Here is an 18,446-nt window from a genome sequence, read left to right as displayed (position 1 = left end):
GTTTGGACCTTTGATTTAGGAATGTTGTAGATTCTTCTGTTGCTTGTAGTTTTTAAATCAGGACTGCACAAGTATACTAAAGATATGCTATGGTTCAGACAAAAAATAATGGGCTTTGTTCAGGGGGTTCTGGGTGAAATTCTATGACTTGCAGTATGCAGAAAGGCAGAGTAGATAATCACAATTTTTCCCTTTGTCGAAATCAGTGAATCATCATTTATTAATGGTTGACTTGACGTCGCATTGACTTCACCACATTAAAAATATGCTACAAACTGATAATTTACTAATTAATTATTGAATATTTTATATTGAGTAGTCAGCAAAACAAACAGTTAAATATTTTTGAACTGGAAGAACTCAAATTCTTTGTATAGCTCTCCTGCTGGTTTCCCTATAAACATGCATGTAAGGGTAGAACTGAACAAGTTAGTAGAAGGAAGTAATCAGCTGGATTCCTTAGACTAATTTATTACTTAGTAAGGTTAAAGTGTCTTGTTGACTGAGTAATTTCTGTACTTCACACCCATTATAACAATACTAACATCTATTCATCTACTGCTGGTGCTACCATCCCCACTCTTTTTGCCACACAGAAAAATAAAAATCCTGAAATGTTGAGGTCCAGTGCTCTTGTTCCATCTCTTTCAGCTTCTTAATGCTCTTTCTGTGACAGCACTTACAAAAAAATGGATGAGACCTCTGAATGCTGGTCTAAGAGGATCCTGAACTGTTTAAATTGTTTTTCCATGCTTTCCCACTTTCAGTTGGCTAATGATAATTTAGATCTTCAATGCTTTGGGCTGGTGGATATCAGTTTGGAAAGCGCTTAGTGCATTGTGGTTACTTTTGGTTTTGTAGTATTTTTCGTTTGTTTTTCTTCAGCCCATCAGGTTCACGCCCTCCTACTCCTCAGAGTGACTCGGAATTAGTCAGTAAACCTACGGACAGAAGTGGACTGAAGAATAATCCCCACATGCACTGGGCATGGGGAGAGCTACCCCAGGCTGCAAAGGTACCCAACATAATTTGTTTAATTCCTGCTAGCATCTAGTGTGCTTTAATGGGGCGCAGGCTTATTTTATTGCAGACTGCTGAAGAGGGAACGGATCCTGTTTTTACATAAAATTGCAATGTTTTATGTAAGAATTGCATCTTGCTCCTTAGGAGGTACAGGAAGGTACCTTGTGCCATAGATGTACTCAACACTGATGATACACAGTTGAAAATGAAGGAAGTTCCTGAGACCTAGTCTTGTAAAAGTTAGAAGCTTAAATAACATATAAAATCAAATCCAATGTCCTTTGGTAAATCATTGAAATTCATAAATGGTCTTAGATGGAAATTAGGTGCTTGGCGTTTGCAGCATGATTCACAAAAATTAAAATCGGTTGCTTGAGTACATAAGCATCCAGAAACACCTGCAGTTCTGTATCTCTGTGTGCCCAGACGTGCTGTTCTCTTGGCTGAGCCGACTGGCTTGGTGCCTGTCTCCTGCCTGAAGCCGTTTGGCCCGGTTAGGTGGCAGGATCTGTAGTGTGCCAGCAGCAGCGTCTCCCGTGCTGCACAGTAGCCATGTGCAGCTGCGTACGCTGCAGGTCAGCTCCTTGTGATAGCTGTGGAGTCAGAGCGTTCATACAGGAAAGGGGAGACTTAGGGTTTACACCTGCCTCGGGGTGCAAGAAATTAAGGTCAGGTTCCAGTGAAATACTGCAACTATGGGGGCAGGGAAGGTGCAGGATTTGGCCCCTTCTTCTGAGGGTTGGATTCTCTGCAAAAAGGACTGCAGGAATGATGGAGTCAGGAACAGTATAAAGAAACAAAATTCTGCTTTGCAGGCCAGGGAAGTGGGTATCCTCCTCAGAAAGAAGACTTCTGTGTTCTGGTGGTGGCACCAGAAATATAAAGGCACTGTTATAATTTATCTTTAATTCACTGGTGGTAGCTAGTGACAAAAGCAGGCATGGAAATCCAGAACTCTTCATTCCTTCAGAAGAGCTCTGGCCTCTTCTTTAGTAGGCCAAAGATGAGCTGTCCCATCACCTCTGCATTATTCTTCTCCTTATGTATATTACAAGAAAATTGGGAGCTGTTTTCTGTATGTAGAGCTGATTCAAGTGCACAGGTCCAGGCAGGAGTTTCAAATTGGCGTTTCCAGTCTAGAATTTAGGGTTCCAGTTAGTAGATTTGGGTGTTTCATTTTTATCCCAGTCACACAACCTGGTGTGTATTGCAAATCTTATTTCTGGAGGCTTTTCCCTCTGCAGTCCCTGCCTATGTCCCTAGCCAAGCTATTCAGAGTTGGTCTGGCCATACCTGAACTGGGAGTTATGCTTTGGATGCTGTTGATCTTTGTGTGCTATGATGGGAAGGTTATAGAAGCTATAAAGCTGCTGCTGTAGGAGTTCAGCTCCCCTCTGTAAGAAAACCTCCTGTCCCACACTTAAGAGAAGATCTAGAATTGTTCCTATAAAGTGATTTAAAATCTAAATCTGGGGTATAGATGAACGACAGTGTTCCCCTGTCCTGGTCTCCAAGATTGTGTAAGGACTCCAGTCTGTGCTCCCTTCTCATGTTTGTCAGGGTTAGCATCTGAAGAAAAGCTAGGATTTGTGCAGGAAGGGAGGAGGGCAGGGTGGGAGCTGTGATGTGCTCCCGGGCAGGTGAGTGGGAAATGAAGACTGTAGAGCCCATTGCAGAGCAAATCTTTCCTGGCCGCAAGATACAGATGAATTTTGTGCAAGCAAACACACAGCAGAGAAGTCTTTACTACGCTGTAGTCTCCACCTCAGTTAGTGGTGGCTTTCTGCTGTGGTTGGTTACCTTGAGAGTCTGATCTCAATGGAGTGAACAAAACAGGTTAAACTCTGGCTGTTGCATTTAAGAGCTTTTTTGTTTTTTATAGCAATCTGTTTATTTTTCCTCACAGGCCAGTTCTCTGCTCAAAGCAAAGGAACCTAGTGTGGTGGATGTAAATCCTTCTGAAAGCACTCACTTTCGGGTCATCCAAAGTTCTCCTATAGAGGAGTTTAACACTGTGTCTCCTCTACCTGCCCTTGGACAAGCAGATGCAGCAACTGCTGATGAAAGTGAGCCCTTACCAGCTGAGACAAATAAGCCAGAGACAGAGTCTTCAGGAGCAGCTGTACCACCGTTGCCTGCCAGTGAAGAAATAAAACAAGCTGCAGCTTGCTCAGCCCAACCAGCTGGCAAGACAGATTCCCCTTCCAGAAAGAAAGGTAAAGCTGTTGATTCTGCACTTTTATATGTATGATTTTGTCTTTAAATTTCCTGGTGATAAAGCACCTCATTGCCATATAAATTAATCTGTGCCCTGAAGGCACTTTCAGATCTAGAAAGGAATAAGCTTTCGAAAGAACCTTCAAAACCTGAGCTGTGCAGCAGGCTGTTCACAGGAGCCATGTAGTAAGAAGATTCTCCTTGGTTCGGGATTTTTGGTAGCTCTGCGCATATGAGCAAGACTGCAAAACTTGCTCCAAATTCATCAATATTTGGCAGATTGAGAGATTTCACTTTTTGGTACAAGCACACTGTAGATCTGCTGCTTCAGCTGCTCTGACTACGTTTGGAGTTGTTACGTGTTGCTGGTAATTGTGGAACCTCTCTGCTCTAGTACAATGTTATAGTATGTCTTTTGCACAAACAACAGAATTGCCATAAAATAAGGTGCTTTTGTTTCGCCTGAGCAATTTCAGTTCTGTGTGGTACATGTCCTGTCCTGAATTTGTGAAGTGTAACACCGTCTGCTTTTCTACTTCTTAATGTCTGGGCTCTATATCCATGGTATTTTATAGTCAGTGTTACAATCTTCACATGAAATTTATTTGCTTACAAATATTATGTTTTAGAGCTCTGACTATTCTTTATAATTATGTAAGCCCTATATAAGCCTAGTTTGTGCAGCTGCTTTTTAATCAGTAAACATACAAGTTTCTTGGCTACTTCCCCATGCATTCCACTGTCTTTGAAGAAAAAAATGACAGTGTTACTCTGCTTACTATTCAGTCTTTACATAACTTTTTTTCTGATTGCTTTTCTGATGTTTGATGTTGGAAACTGGGACAGTGAGAAGTCCTGGGTTTTAGAATGAATTCCAAATTAGATTTTGGCCTTACAGTGCTTACTTGTCTAGATGTACCAGCAACAACAGGACAGTGATGACTCTGTGTGTTGGTACTAGTGAAAGACCTAGGAGGGTTGTCTTGTCCCCTGCAATGGTGCATGTGCACACACAACACATCAGTTGTATGTGCTGAACAGAGAGTTGTCTCCATAACAAGACAGTTATAGTGTATTAGCGACTCTAGTATAGTCTGTTGTTTTATTTCCCTTTTGCAAGGGGGGATTGAAGATTTGTTCTCGGATATTAAATGCTCTGATTGCCTTACTGTCATAACAGGCCTATGCAAATACTCAGAAAGTTTTCCTTTTGCTGTTTTCCTACAGTGACCACTGACTTCTAATTCCGAGTGGTCTTGTCTGGGACAGGGTGGCTTCAGCGTATCTCAAAACTAGTCCTCTGCTATCCCATTTTGTGTATTCAAAGTCTGAACAATGTTTATGAGCAACTTGTTTTGAAATTTTTGCCATTTTATACAAATACAGTTCAAAAACTGTTATAACTTGTCTGGTTTCTCAATCTTAAAATGAATAGTTAAACAGTAATAACAGTTCTGGCTTGTTACTCAGAAAATGCTTATTAATAGGCTTATTTGTGCCATCCTTTACAGACAAACGAAGCCGGCATCTTGGTGCTGATGGTGTCTATTTAGATGACCTCACTGACATGGATCCAGAAGTTGCTGCACTTTATTTCCCGAAGAAGTATAAGTCCTTTGCTTTATATTTTTACTATTTAAAGAGTTCTTGTCACCTTCCAGATTTAGATCACAAACTCTTCATTGCCAACCAGATAAGACCTTTTTTTCAGAGTCCAAGCAGAGGTGAAGGCAGAAGGAAAATAAAGCTCTGTAGAGAGGAATATTAGAGCTTTTGGAAGGCTCTGTATTTGGGCCTGAGAAGTGTGCTTGAAACAGATTTTCTGTTTTGGTCAATTAAGCATCATATATTGATTGTGTGTTGTTATGTAATGTACACTGATGTTTGTGAGTGTTACTCACATGCCCTGGGAGAGCAGTTGGCCTTGGGATATTTTTATCCCCATGTCCTTGCTTATTACCATGAAGAACATATCTTACTGTTAACAGTATTAGCACAAAATTATTGCTCCGATGTTGTTCTTCTGTGAGTGATCACCTATAAATATGAATGTTAGAAAATAATTTTTGGAAGACGCATGACAGATTGATTTATGAAAATATTGCACCCTGAACATACAATTTCCAACTTGTTCTGATCTTTATTAGAGTCTCTCATAACATTTATAGTCCACTTTCCACATCTTACGCTAGTCATTTGACTAAAGTCATTGAGCAACAACTAAAGTAGCTGGCATATTTTATTTTTCTTTCTTGCTTGCTTAAACTCAGCTGTTGTAATATTAGCATTTCAATAAAACTGAGAAAGAATAGCAATATGGAGAAAAAAAGTTGGATTAAATTCTTTTCTCAAATACATTCATATAAATCTGGAATGGATTGCAGAGTTTGATGAGCCTGCACTTTGTAATAATGATCTCATCTATACACAGATTTTAAGTGGGTATAGTGATTTATTGGTTCTTAAAATTTTAATCCTAGTAGTTTATATGTAGATTATTTTATTTATATATACGTGGCATACAAATACGCACATACACATCCTTTGTTTTGGGTTTAGCTATCAGTTTATATAATTAATATAAATTAAATAATAAACTAATATGTTTATTCTTGTTCCTGTGTGGGAACGGTTCTAATAGTATAAACTCTGCTTATAGTAGCATTATTTTGTCTACTAAGGTTGTACAGTTTATTGTCTTATTTTTCCTATCTCTTATTTATAAGTGAAGCTATAATTATACATGCCTAGTTTAGGCGAGCAAGTAGAAGCGATCTTAATATTTGAGGGTACATGAGGCCTATACTACTTTGCTTTTGCCCTAAAATTTAAACAAGCAACATTTTTTTTTCTTTCTTTCTTTTTTCCTAAGTGTGTGTCAGATGTAAATGGTGTTTGTTGAAGGGAGTGAATTTGGGAATGAATACATGAAGACTGAATTCCTGATTTTTGTTTTCCAGTGGGGATAATGTCCAATGCAAGAACACGAATGACACGGGGCTGCGGTCTGCCAGCCAGTCTCCGCAGTCTGTCGGGAGCTCAGGTGTTGACAGTGGAGTTGAAAGTACCTCGGATGGAATTCGAGATTTGCCCTCCATTGCCATTTCTCTCTGTGGAGGCCTTACTGACAACAAAGAAATAACCAAAGGTACAGAATGACTTTCTGAATTACAGGCATGTGCTGTCAGCCAAGTTTTAGCATCCTAGACCGAGGAAGCAGTGCCCTCCTGTGGCTGTACTCAAGAATGTGTTGAGAAGATAAATACTTTTCCTGTAATGATAAGTTTCCTAGAATTTTTCATACTTGAAATAGTAGACTTATATAGGACTTATGATTTTTAACACATTTTAATAATTCACTATATACGAAATTTTTGGAAGGTATTTTATTGGTATTTTTATTTCCTGATAGTACTAAGTTTTGTATCACAATACTGTTAATGGTACTTTTGCTACTTGGTACAGTATAAAGCTAGGAAATTCACAGCTGCTGGTGGCAGGAATGAAAAAGGTGGTCCGTAAATGGGGACACTAGGAGGGGGAGTTGGAAACTTTAACCTGAGTTCCTGCTCTACCTCCAATTTCTTGTGTGACTTTTAGATAAATCATTTACAATGCTCTTGCCTTAAACTTCCAGCTGCATAATGTGAAGATAAATGTGTTAAGACTTGCAATTTCTGCAGTTCTGAAAATCGTATGAGACTGATGCTACACTGATTGCTGTTCAGAAGCTAGTTCTTAAAACATTTCAAATATAGTGTGATTTATTAGAATTGTGTTTGTTATCTGGATCACTTGTGAATTACATAGATTTTGTGAAAGGAGTCACAGGCAGTGGAAAGGGTGTTTATTCATAAATATTTTCATTTTGCTGAAGGCCTTACAAGTAATAATTAAGTTTCTGGCTATGAGTTTACACATAGATTGAGTCCATCAGTTCCTGCTGTGAACTTGGACAGAGCGTCAGTGAAAGGCATGACAAAGTACTTCGCTGCCTTGCTTAGAAGCTTGGTTTTCCTCCCTCGCAGTTGCATCCCTGAGCTTTCACTTAGCTTGTATTTTGAACAGGAAAGACACCCAGCAGCTAACGAAGAAACCCTCAGCATCTTCTGAGACTGAGGGTCTCTGAACATCTTGCTTCTATATTACTGTTAATCTCAGCACCCTGGTAATGAAGGGCTGACCCTGAATGTGAAACCTATGTGTCTGAGAGATGCTAAGAGGTTTAGGTTGGCCCATCCCAGGCATCTATACATGCATGCTTTATGTATGTAATTTTTTCCCCCCACAGAAGAATTTTTAGAACATGCAGTAACATATCAGCAGTTTGTGGACAATCCTGCTATCATTGACGACCCTAACCTTGTGGTTAAGATTGGAAATAAGTAAGTATATTTCAGGAAAAAAATATTTTGCTGTTGTAAAAAAAAACACTTCTGTGGCACTTCAGTGTGTTAGATCAGTTTCACTGTAGCTGAAAAACAGGTTTTGAATGTTCATAGCTTAGATTCATCCAGAGAGAGTCAACTCTCTAGTGAATTCAGGCTCTTCTAGTTACCTTTCCTCCTTTAAATTGAGAGTAAAGAGCAGTTTCAGATGACCTGTTACAGCTAACTGACACAATTTGAATTTCAAGAAGGTAGTATTAAATGCTAATAGTGTTCACACTCAATTGGCAGACTAAAATGAAACAGAATATGAACTTGCTAAGGCTTGCCCTGAGCCAGTTTGGATAATTTTTACAGGGATATGGCAGTCTGCTTGCAAGCACTCTGTACCCAGCAGGTTGTCTGTATATACTGAATATTTTGCTAATATGCCTCTGTGGAGGCATTGCTTTTCAAGACTTGTCAAACTTGCCCACCGAGTATGAGACTTCTATTTCTGCAAGGCTAAGATGTTATTTCATGTGTTTATATTGCTGGCAGCAGTGCGGCACGATGGTCTATGCCAGATGCAGCTTTTTGGAGGATGTTTTAACTTGAGAGCTCCTTGCACCTGGCATACAATGTTACAGAGTAGAGGAGACATCATGGCATTGTGCTGCACTTAGAGGTTAGGCTACCCTTAGTCATAGACATTGCTCATACAAATCTGACATGCCTGGTGCATCCTGATGTGATAGTTTGTATTGCATATGTTACGGCCTCATACCTGACCCTCTCTGTGGTCTGAGGTGTCACTTACTGCTTCCCTGCCATAGTTCTCTGAATTTGATGGTAATGTTTGCCTGCCTACTGATATGTTGGGAAGAGTGGAGTACTTGGTGAGGATCTCACTGTCATATTCTCTGGATGTCATGTGAGCTTCAGGTTCCCTAGACAGACAGATGATATTACTGTATTTGTGCTACTGTCTGTAACAAGAGTGGACCCACATTCAGCACATAATAGCAAAAACTTGATATCCTACGGACTATGGCCCTGAACTTTTGTGTAGTTCCTTGATGGAAAAGCAGTGAAAACAGCTTGTGAAAAATGTAGCTCATGCTGTGATAATGAGGTATAGTAACAACATGAGGAATGTACAACAAATACCCTTCTACTTAAGGACCTAGTTTCTCTTGCACACCTTGAAAAGTACATGCCATAAATACCTGTGAACATACTGTGGAATAAGGTGGGTCTGCTATTAGTGGTGCAGGCCAGAGTTTGACCTGTGCTAAAGAGGCTTCATGGCTTTGGCTTTAACCTGCCAGATGATAAGTACTAGGTAGATTGTGAATTGGAACCTTGGGATTACAAAATGCAGTAATTGTCTCTGTTGCATGCCCAGGTACTACAACTGGACAACAGCTGGTCCCCTTCTGCTGGCAATGCAGGCGTTCCAGAAACCTTTGCCAAAGGTGAGATTGAACATGAAGGTTGGTCAGAGGAGTTGTGACGTTCTGCCATTTATTAAGGCGTTTATTATTATTATGATTTATTTATTAAGAGGGTTGTACAAGAGAATCTGCACATCAGTAATATCTATCCACACGTAACCATTCATCTAGCTTATGCTAAAGGCTAAATAAGCAGGACTAAATTTGGTCTGTGAATAGTATTTACTTGCTAAGCTAAGATCATTACAAATATTTTGAAGAAGCAAAACTTCCTGTTTTCCTTCAGTAATATGCATTGTAAACATAAATTATATTGACCCAAGTTAGTATTTGCTGTAGCTGAATACTTGGTGACTGCTTTCCATTTTATCTGTATACAGCATATATTATCAAATAAAAATAGAGGCCAGGAATTTTAACGTCGGTGAGTGAACTTTAACTACTAGATAAGGAAGGCCTGTAGCTTGCTAGTTTTCTATTTCTCGGTTGGTTGTTCATAACCAACTCAGGTAGACAGTGCAGATAGCTACAACTATGTGACAGCTATATATGTTGGGTTATATTAAATGCGTTGATGAACTTAGTCCAATTTTACATGATCTGGTGCCACATAGATGCTCAGGACAGAAATACACACTGCTGTAAAAGTATATAAAGTAGTAGTATCGGCACCGGCACTATTTTTTGTCACGGTTAGCCATAGATTTAGTAAATTTTGGAACTTAAACTTTCCTTCTGCCATTTGCAGCACTTCACATGTCTTTGGGTTTAATCTATGTGAATTCAAATGCCATCTCTATTGCCGTGAATGTGGAATAAAAATTTCTTCAAAGCCCAGAACATTCTGTACCACTGTTCTTTCTTAGTGCCACATTTCCTGTGTACGCAGTCGTGCGTAGCTGCGCTGTGGCATCCCAATGTAAATTGATCCTAAAAGTCCCAAACATCTGGTAAACCTGGCTTGAATTTCAAGGATGTCATAGAGCCAGATGTTTTGTGCTTTACTGCAAATATTCTAGTAATCATCAAAGGTGGAATTCATCCCATGGAAATCAAATGCCTACAGAAGGTGTATAGTTATCCTACTCTGTATTTGTTGGGCACTTCCACAGAGTGATACAGACCTTGATAGGTGCCTATTGGGTCTTCATTAGCAATAAAGATAATGCAAGGTAACTGCATTTTTAATTAAACACTTTGATGCCTGAGCTAGATATTTTGGGTTTTGCCTATGATGGGTAAAGGGAAAGAATTGGTATGAAATATTTTTCTGTTAAGGGAAATGGCAATTCTTTCAACAGCATTGTGGTTACACCATTTGTATAGCTTATCAGTTAAGAAAAGTCTTTTATGAGTGTGAAATTCAGTGTTTGTTTTTTTTAATGGTTAACTTATATTCTGAACGCTGATAACTTTCTAGACAGTGCAATTTTAATTTAGTGGAGAAGCCAGTATATATAGTTGGAACAGTCTGTATGGTTGGGAAGGTTTACTTGGCTGAACTGTACCTCTGAAACTAAAATTATTCATTTACGCTACCAGTCATTCTACTGGTTTTTGTAATGACTTGTTAATTAGAATTTTGATTTGCTGTAATAATGGAACTAAGGAATTGAAATACTAAGATACTTTATCAAAACAGGCTCTATGAAGTGATTGAAAACTGGAGTCTTTGCAAAAAAATCACTCATGTTCTGCAAAATACCCTTAAATGCATGTCTAATTGTATGCATGTGAATTATTTCACTAAAATTCAATAAGACATCTGCTTGAAGTTGTCCATATGTTTAAGAACCTCCTTAAACTGTAGCCATTGTTCTCAAGTGGCATTCAGTTCTCAGTAGCTCCATCTGCTCCTTGTTTTTATTTTTTTGTTTAAAAAGTTGTCAACTTACTTGCACAACTTTATTCCTCTGTCATTCTTTCTTTTCTCATATATTTTAGATAGTATAGTGAAGAGAACCTATGGAAAAACTGAGAAAAGGGATGCATTGTCCCATACATTAGCTGAACTCAACCCTCTCAACAGCTAAGAGTTCTTAGAATTTTTTTTTTTTTTTAAATCACTAATAAATGTCCCAGTTTTATTTTGATGACTTTGCTTACAGTGGAGGCTATCATCCCAGAAGGCCAGTAGCTAAGCTATTCCAGGATGTACCAAACACTATGGCCACCTTTACTGTAATATTTTCCCCTTTTGTCTTTTGCTTGTTCTCCGAGTGAAAGAATTCAGCTCTCCTTGTTACAATGCATAAGGCTCCAGTCATTATGAGTATTGAAAGAAACTTTTCTCTACTGAAGTCTAGTATACATAACCAATGAAAAGTAGCATGGGTTTAAAAAAAAAAGTTCTAACATTGTTAGTCAAATTCATAGCACCATACTAAACTCATAAATGCTAGTAACATCTTTGCTTTTTTCCAGATTGGTAATTAAATATGAACTTTTTAGTTATTTTTAAATGAGAATATCTATCTTGCATGTGGGTTTGTTACTTTTTTGCACGAGAGCTCCTTCAGGAAGTGATATTTTTCTTTTTTTTAATATAATTTGCACTAAATAACTTCAACTTAAAAACAGTAGGTTCTCCATTCTAGACATTATACTAATATCTATTTATGCTTTTTTTTCTTCTTTGATTTTATCTCTTTTTCATTTTCCTTTTAAAAATACCATAAGTATTCATGCTTAAGTTACTTCAGAGCAGCTCTGGATACCATTAGATTTTGCTTTAGTAGAATTTATGGTCCACAGACAGTATGTTTACTTTTATTCTATTTATTATCAGTTAAAATTGTGTGTTTGGCACTTTCTTTCATTTACATATATCAGGTTGTCCTTTGTTTTGGTTTTTTTTTTATGTTACCATCCATTTATCACAGGCCACTGTGGAATCTATAATGAGGGACAAGATGCCCAAAAAAGGTGGAAGGTGGTGGTTTTCATGGCGAGGGAGGAACAGCACTATTAAAGAGGTAAGTTTAAGAAGCAAGCAGAGTTTCCTTCTGGTTGAAGTGGGAAGGCTGGATACCTCCGTATTCATCCCTCAGAACTTTGCTTCTGAGAGTAACTCGTTATTCAATTTGACTGAGGATATACACATTAAAAGATGCTTAAACAGAGTCTAAAGTCTGACTTCTTTTGACTTCAGAAAGCTTTGGATAAGACCCTACCTGAAACATTTGCCTGCAGTGTTTTGATTCTGCATTTGTTTTCATTATGCAAATCTGAGGCAGTATTATCTAATGGATTAAATTTGTGTTTGGGAACGTAGAATCCAAGAGCTGTGCCACTAATTTAATGTTTCTGTGCAGATTACCTACCTTTCTGTAGCTTTCTTTTGATAGTTGAAGAACAGACGTATTTATGAGTAGTGTGAGCTGTAAAATTCAGCAAAACCTAAGATGGAAAGCTGACTATATATTAATTTTAAAGTCTTTCTGAATTTCTTTTCTGAGCATTAAAAGTTTGTGGTAACAGTCTTAAAGTCATGGATGAACATTAAAGAACAGTGAAAAAAGCAAAACTTTATATGAAATATTGATCTCCTGTCTAGACATATTTAATCTTTAAAGTTGGCCAATAAAACCTCTTCATATTAATTTATACTACTGAAGCATTAGTACTTGAGGGGAGAAAATGACTTCTAATACATTTTTATGATTGTGCCTCAGTCGATGAACTTTTTTTAGCCTTGCATGAAATAACCATTGTACTGATCCGTGGGTATGGGCTTCAGAGCATGAGATTTTAGTTTTTACAGTTTGAAGTTTTTAGAATTTCTCTCTGAGTGGAAGTATTTGGCTACCTCTTGAGCTGTGGCAGCTATAAATTGATAAGGGGAGGTGTTATCGTTGTTTGTGTGTCTCAAAATCATTCACTATTTAAAAATCTTACGGGATGAAATTGATAGAGCTTAGCATCTACTCAAGGTAAAAGCAGTTTGGAAAGTTTTATTGGATTAAAGATTTCAATGATTCTATGAAAGGTAATTGTATTTTTTTTTTTCCTTCTCCAGAATCATACTTTGCTTTTTCAGGTGAAATCTAGCTATCTGAGGTCAATGAACTGAGTAGTTATGGGATTGATCCTAGAACTTCAACAGTACTAGATGTGAAATCTGATATTTCTGTACTTCTTCCATGCAAAAATAAATCTTAATTCTCCTTTTGAGTTTTATATTTGCAATTTTTAGTTCTTTGTGCAGCCTTTATTCTTTAAGAAAACCATGAAGTTTTACTTTGCCTACAAGCAAAGGAAGCAAACATGCTGTTGATTTTTACCAAATCTGTACAAGACAGAATTTGGTTTTCAGATATTTTTCTAAAAACGTTTGCTCTCTGCCCAACAGGAGATGCACAGCTTCTCATACTTGTATTTTTACAGGAAACAAAGCCAGAGCAAGGTATGAGTGGGAGTGGACTTACTGGAGAAGACTCTTCACAGATGAGCATGGCAAACAGGTACCCCCAAAATTATCTGTACCTGAAATGAGCAGGAGTTACCATTTAAAAATGAAAGCAAGCTACCTCTTATATTTGAACAAAGAAATACTGTGTCAGTGAAATATGTTATGTGTTATTCATTGCACCAAATAAGTGCAGATAGGAAGGCTCTACTCATGGCAGGGTTGCAGACCTTGTGAGTACACTCTGGTGTTTCTGTGGTTTGGTTGGCAGCTCCGTGATACACATTCCAGCCCCTTGAAACAAACAATAACTGGAGCAGTTCTCTGAAGCTATATGTATCTCTCCAAGAGTTTTCAAGGGAACATCATAGATGACCCTATGCTGTTGTCAAATCCTAGTTGCTAAAATTTCTGATTTACTTATATTTGTGGCCTGACAACTTAATTTGTTCCTGCATATTTTGGAAAGTGTGGAGGCCTAAGGCTTTCCAGGGTTCTTTTCACAGGCAATAGTCATGGTTTTCTATTACTTCTTTCAAGGATTGCAGAAGTCTCTTCCTTCTTGTGCTCCAAACTAATCATACTGTATGGCCAGAATCTCTCCTTCAGGAGGGTTCCATAAGATGAGTTTTAACTTGCTTTGGAAGCTTTGGAGGGATGAGTTAGCCAGGGACAGCTCTCCTACCTTGCCCCTTTTCTGTCCGTACAGGTCTTACTGTAAAGACAGCCTGTCTGTGTGCTGTCTGCACTTTAGAGCTGAAAAGAAACAGATTCAAATATGCTTTACGCTCATTAAGTTAAGTTCAAGGATCACCTTTATGAAACAAAAAGGTATTAGCTGTCATTATTCCTGGAGGTCAGCAGTTGTAATCCAGGCAAATGTGCTGGAAGGAGGATTCCTCATTCTGTAGGAGACGAGCTGTTATCTCAGTTGCCTCTCTGAGTTTGAGAGCCACAGAATAAATTGGAAAGGCTGATTTTAAGGATGACAAGTGACATTTAGGTCTGTTTCTTACATGGTTGTTTAAAGATAAGCTTTAAAGTGGGATTAAGACTTCAAGCAGACTAGATTCTGTAATTGGTGTTCTTTGTTTAAATTTTAACTGACCTTAGAAATCTGTCATTAAGAATTTATTGGTTGCAAGCAAAATGCGACAAGTGGGATGTTGAGTAAAGCTTTTGAGATCCGATGTTACAAAGGATAAGATAGGCTTTTAAATGTTACTAGTCATGACAGGCGGTACCTTGATATTGGGTCAAGACTTCCTAACATCAAACAACATCCACGTGTGACTGGAATAAGAGGCCAAATGCTGATTGTAGGATCTGAAGGGGTATTTTACCTTCCAACTAAGGTGATAGATTTGTTTACTGTAGGAAAACTTTCTCTCTGAAGAAAAATATCCTTAACAAATTTCTGAAGAAACGATTGTAGCAGGAAAAAAACCACAACATTATACTGATGCGTATTTAAACAGAATTGTGTAAAGGAGCTCAGGTTTTATGACTTCTCATCATCATATACTGAATGGGGTAATCCTGCAAATCCTGGAAAAGAATAATCCAATGATCTAAAGTTGGTCATTGAAAGAGGAGGAGGAGTTACTTTCTATAATAAAATTCCCATCACCTGGATTTTTTTTTTATTAATTGCTAAATTCTTTGGAGGAAGAGTGAAAGGGGGGAAGAGAATGCCAGCATAACAAACACCTCTTTCTTCTTCTGAGAACTGAGGAATTTTTGTAGTTACAGTATCTAATGGGTATTATTTTTTTTTTTTTCAGCTGTGAGATTTTTGAGTCAATATGGCATGTTAATTTACATCTGTTAAATTTAAGTAATGAAAACTAGCTTATAGACAAATGAATGGCTAGAGCAATCCAAGTATGAATAATGGGGAACATGCATGAATGAAAATTCGGCACTTCATTGATATATTTAAAGTCATGATGTGAATGACCTCCTGTGAGACAGTACTTACGAGCAGAGAATCAATGACTTACTTGGTGACTCACTGTTAATGCATTTTTAATGGATACTGAGATGCATTTACTGACATGATAACATCATTTTCTGTGTGTTCAATGTTCCAGAATAAAAGATGAATCTTCTTCAAGTGATGAAGACCCTAGAGCTGCCAAACAAAACCTTGGGTCATTACAAACCAACTCAAGTCATCTCTCATTATTGTCTGGAATCAGTTACAAAAAAACGCTTCGACTCACTTCTGAGCAGCTTGTGAGTTAATTTTACATCCTTGTCCTGAAACGTCATTTCTAATACAACATGAACAATACTGTTATTCAGGCTTGCAAAGCTTGATTAGCTCTTATGTCTTGTATTTAATTCTCTCTCTCGGTATATTTTTCAAAAAAATCCCCTTTTCCCTTCTCTTTTCAGTATTAAGCATGAATGTTGTACCTTGCAGCAAGTGCTGGGGTTCAGAGATTGGGAGACATGGGATCCCATTTAGAAAAATACCAAAATTAAATTGCAAAGTATGTATTTGTCACCTGAATAAGTGTACTGGAACCACGTGCTTTTTGTATTATGTATAATGTGTATATGTTAACACACAGGCCTCTCTTCTCTGTTTTCTTTTTTCCTCCTCTCCTTTCCTTTCCCCTCTTTTATAGGCAGACAGTCACATTTTACATAAATACGGTTTTCTGTTAGTAACTTCTGAAAGAGCTGCTTGCAGATTTACTATGAGGCCAGGCTATTAATTTCTTTGGAGCCAGTTTTCTTCCTCTGTGACAGAGGTGTTTTGACTAATGGTGACAAAACTGTTACAGTTTTGTGTTCTGCACATTCCAATTTGATCTGGAAAAATGGCTACTTTAGGGAAATACTCTTTGTTGTCTTATCTACAGCCAATTAATTTTCTGAAGGAAACCCACTCAAGGTGTACAGCATGAAACAGCCTGTCACTCACTGCCTGAATAGTTTTGTAAGAAACGTAGAATTTTTCCCAAGAGACAGATGGGATGTATTGGTAATTTTCTATAGCAAACAGAAAGCAAGGGTTACACAAATATATTGATACTTCTCAGATTTAGAAACCTTGCAGAAATCAGCTGAAGCTAAAACTACTTTCAGATTGGTTTCTTGATGAAGCAGTGGATGAGACTCATCAGTTACCCATCAGTTGTTCTGCATTCTCACCTCCTTGTCACTTTTTAACTCGCTGAACAGTTGCAGTGAAATATAACTAAGAAAAAGGGACAAAGTATTAAACACCTGCAGGTGTTGTGAAAATGAATAGTTAGGTCCACAAATAGAATCAAATCAGTAGTCTCTTGCCCAGCGTGTCGCTAAGTGACACAGGAGACAGTGGGAGGGAAGAGCAGGGAAGTGGGAGACTTAAGGAAATTCAGTGGAGACAGAAGGGTAGTAGGTTGTATGGTATGAGAGGTGGGTTATTATAGGAAAGAGATGTAATACCATAGAACACAAATCCCCATATAAACACTTAATTAGAGTTCATGGAACTCCTTGTTACCCACATTTCTCTCTGCATATGTATCTATATCTCAGAATGGAAAATCCCTATAGATAGTCCCTATTCCATAATTTGTTATTGTTTATGTGACCTTTGGGGGATTTTTTTTCTTTTTTTTTTTTCTTTTTTAATTGCTGACTGTGAAACAGATTTGTTTGTTTGTTCTGTTCTGCTCTATAAATCAGCATCTAATGTATACCACACAGGGCAAACCTCTGCTCCTCTGCTATCATTATTTAGACAGTAGCTCTGCTGAAAGCAATAAGATTCAGTGTGACCAAGGCAATGATCATCTGTGGCTTTGTGTTTGCACTGCGTCAGTTTCACATGCTCGGTTTGTTGATTATCTTGCTGATAATACCTTGCAGAAAAGCTTAAAGCTGAAGAATGGCCCCAATGATGTGACCTTTAGTGTTACAACACAGTATCAAGGCACTTGCCGCTGCGAAGGCACGATTTACCTATGGAATTGGGATGATAAAGTTGTTATTTCTGATATTGATGGAACAATCACACGGTGAGTTCATGAACAGGGAGAGGCTTTATCTGCAAGGACAAGTTGTCCTTTAGACTAAAGGAAAAAGTAATTAACAGGGAATTTTGAGTCACAGAATTATCATATTCTAGTGTTTTGCATGTGTGGGGTGTGTGTTTGGTTTTTTTATTTGGCTTTCAAACAATGCAGGAATCATTAGCTGAATTATCAATTTAATAAAGTCACGTGCTATATGTGCCCGTTGTTTGTCACCTATTGGTGTTTCGTGATAGTATTTACAGTAGTATTGGAGGACCTTCTGCAAAATCTTAGCCTTTTTGCTGCATCACACTTATGAAGTACACTGGCTACATTAAAAGGAAAAAACGTGAATTCTGTTTTAAAAGGCATTACTGGGGCATTCCAGTGAGAGGCATTATTATTTAGAAGGCAAGACTCTAAAATCAATGTCAGAATTAGAATTTGATGGAAAGTTTCAGATTAGTGCTTTGGGTAAAACCCACAACTTTGGAGTGACCAAAATGATTAATTTACTTGCTGATTTTTATTTATTTATTTAACACTGGGGAAGACAATTGTGTGTGGAACATGGAAACACATAATAAAAATACAAGCAATGTCTTTTGACCTTTTAAAATGAAATGCTTAGATTTGTTTCAGAATCAATTTCTTTCAAAATCAAACCTAGCTATATCTAATTAGAAAAAAGAACAAGGAAAAGCAATTTCCAAGAGCAGTCTGGGGTGAATTAAAATACTTGATTTAAACCGGAACTCTTTTCTTCCTTGTGATTTATCCATTGTAGGGCAAACGTTTTTTTTTGGTGCCGATATAAATTAATATCCCCCCTGCTTTGTTTTCTTAAGCTTCAATAAAGTGAATGGGATCTATTCTCTCTGCTGTTGAGGTGACCAGACAGTTACTGAATCACTTCACCTTACAATATCATTGCAAATCCATCCTAAGCCAGTGCCCG

At 37.8% G+C, this 18,446-nt stretch overlaps 1 protein-coding gene across 10 annotated transcripts in view; it reads left to right on the top strand.

Moving 5' to 3' along the window:
• The window catches only part of LPIN1 (lipin 1), an 84,540-nt gene that overhangs the window by 52,435 nt on the left and 13,659 nt on the right, over window positions 1-18,446 (top strand). For all 10 annotated transcript variants that reach the window (XM_030037486.2, XM_030037488.2, XM_041128870.1 and 7 more), the window contains 10 exons: window positions 886-1,015; window positions 2,930-3,239; window positions 4,752-4,845; window positions 6,201-6,388; window positions 7,532-7,625; window positions 9,016-9,085; window positions 11,947-12,039; window positions 13,451-13,527; window positions 15,566-15,710; window positions 17,343-17,491. In XM_030037486.2, coding sequence (XP_029893346.1) covers window positions 886-1,015; window positions 2,930-3,239; window positions 4,752-4,845; window positions 6,201-6,388; window positions 7,532-7,625; window positions 9,016-9,085; window positions 11,947-12,039; window positions 13,451-13,527; window positions 15,566-15,710; window positions 17,343-17,491 — 1,350 coding nt within the window. The remainder of the gene's footprint in view (window positions 1-885; window positions 1,016-2,929; window positions 3,240-4,751; window positions 4,846-6,200; window positions 6,389-7,531; window positions 7,626-9,015; window positions 9,086-11,946; window positions 12,040-13,450; window positions 13,528-15,565; window positions 15,711-17,342; window positions 17,492-18,446) is intronic.

This window comes from Aquila chrysaetos, chromosome 15 (genome assembly GCF_900496995.4).
Source record: "Aquila chrysaetos chrysaetos chromosome 15, bAquChr1.4, whole genome shotgun sequence".
NCBI classification, from domain to species: domain Eukaryota; kingdom Metazoa; phylum Chordata; class Aves; order Accipitriformes; family Accipitridae; genus Aquila; species Aquila chrysaetos.
Note: the sequence above shows the minus strand (reverse complement) of the source record. Positions and strands in the feature narration are given on the sequence as shown.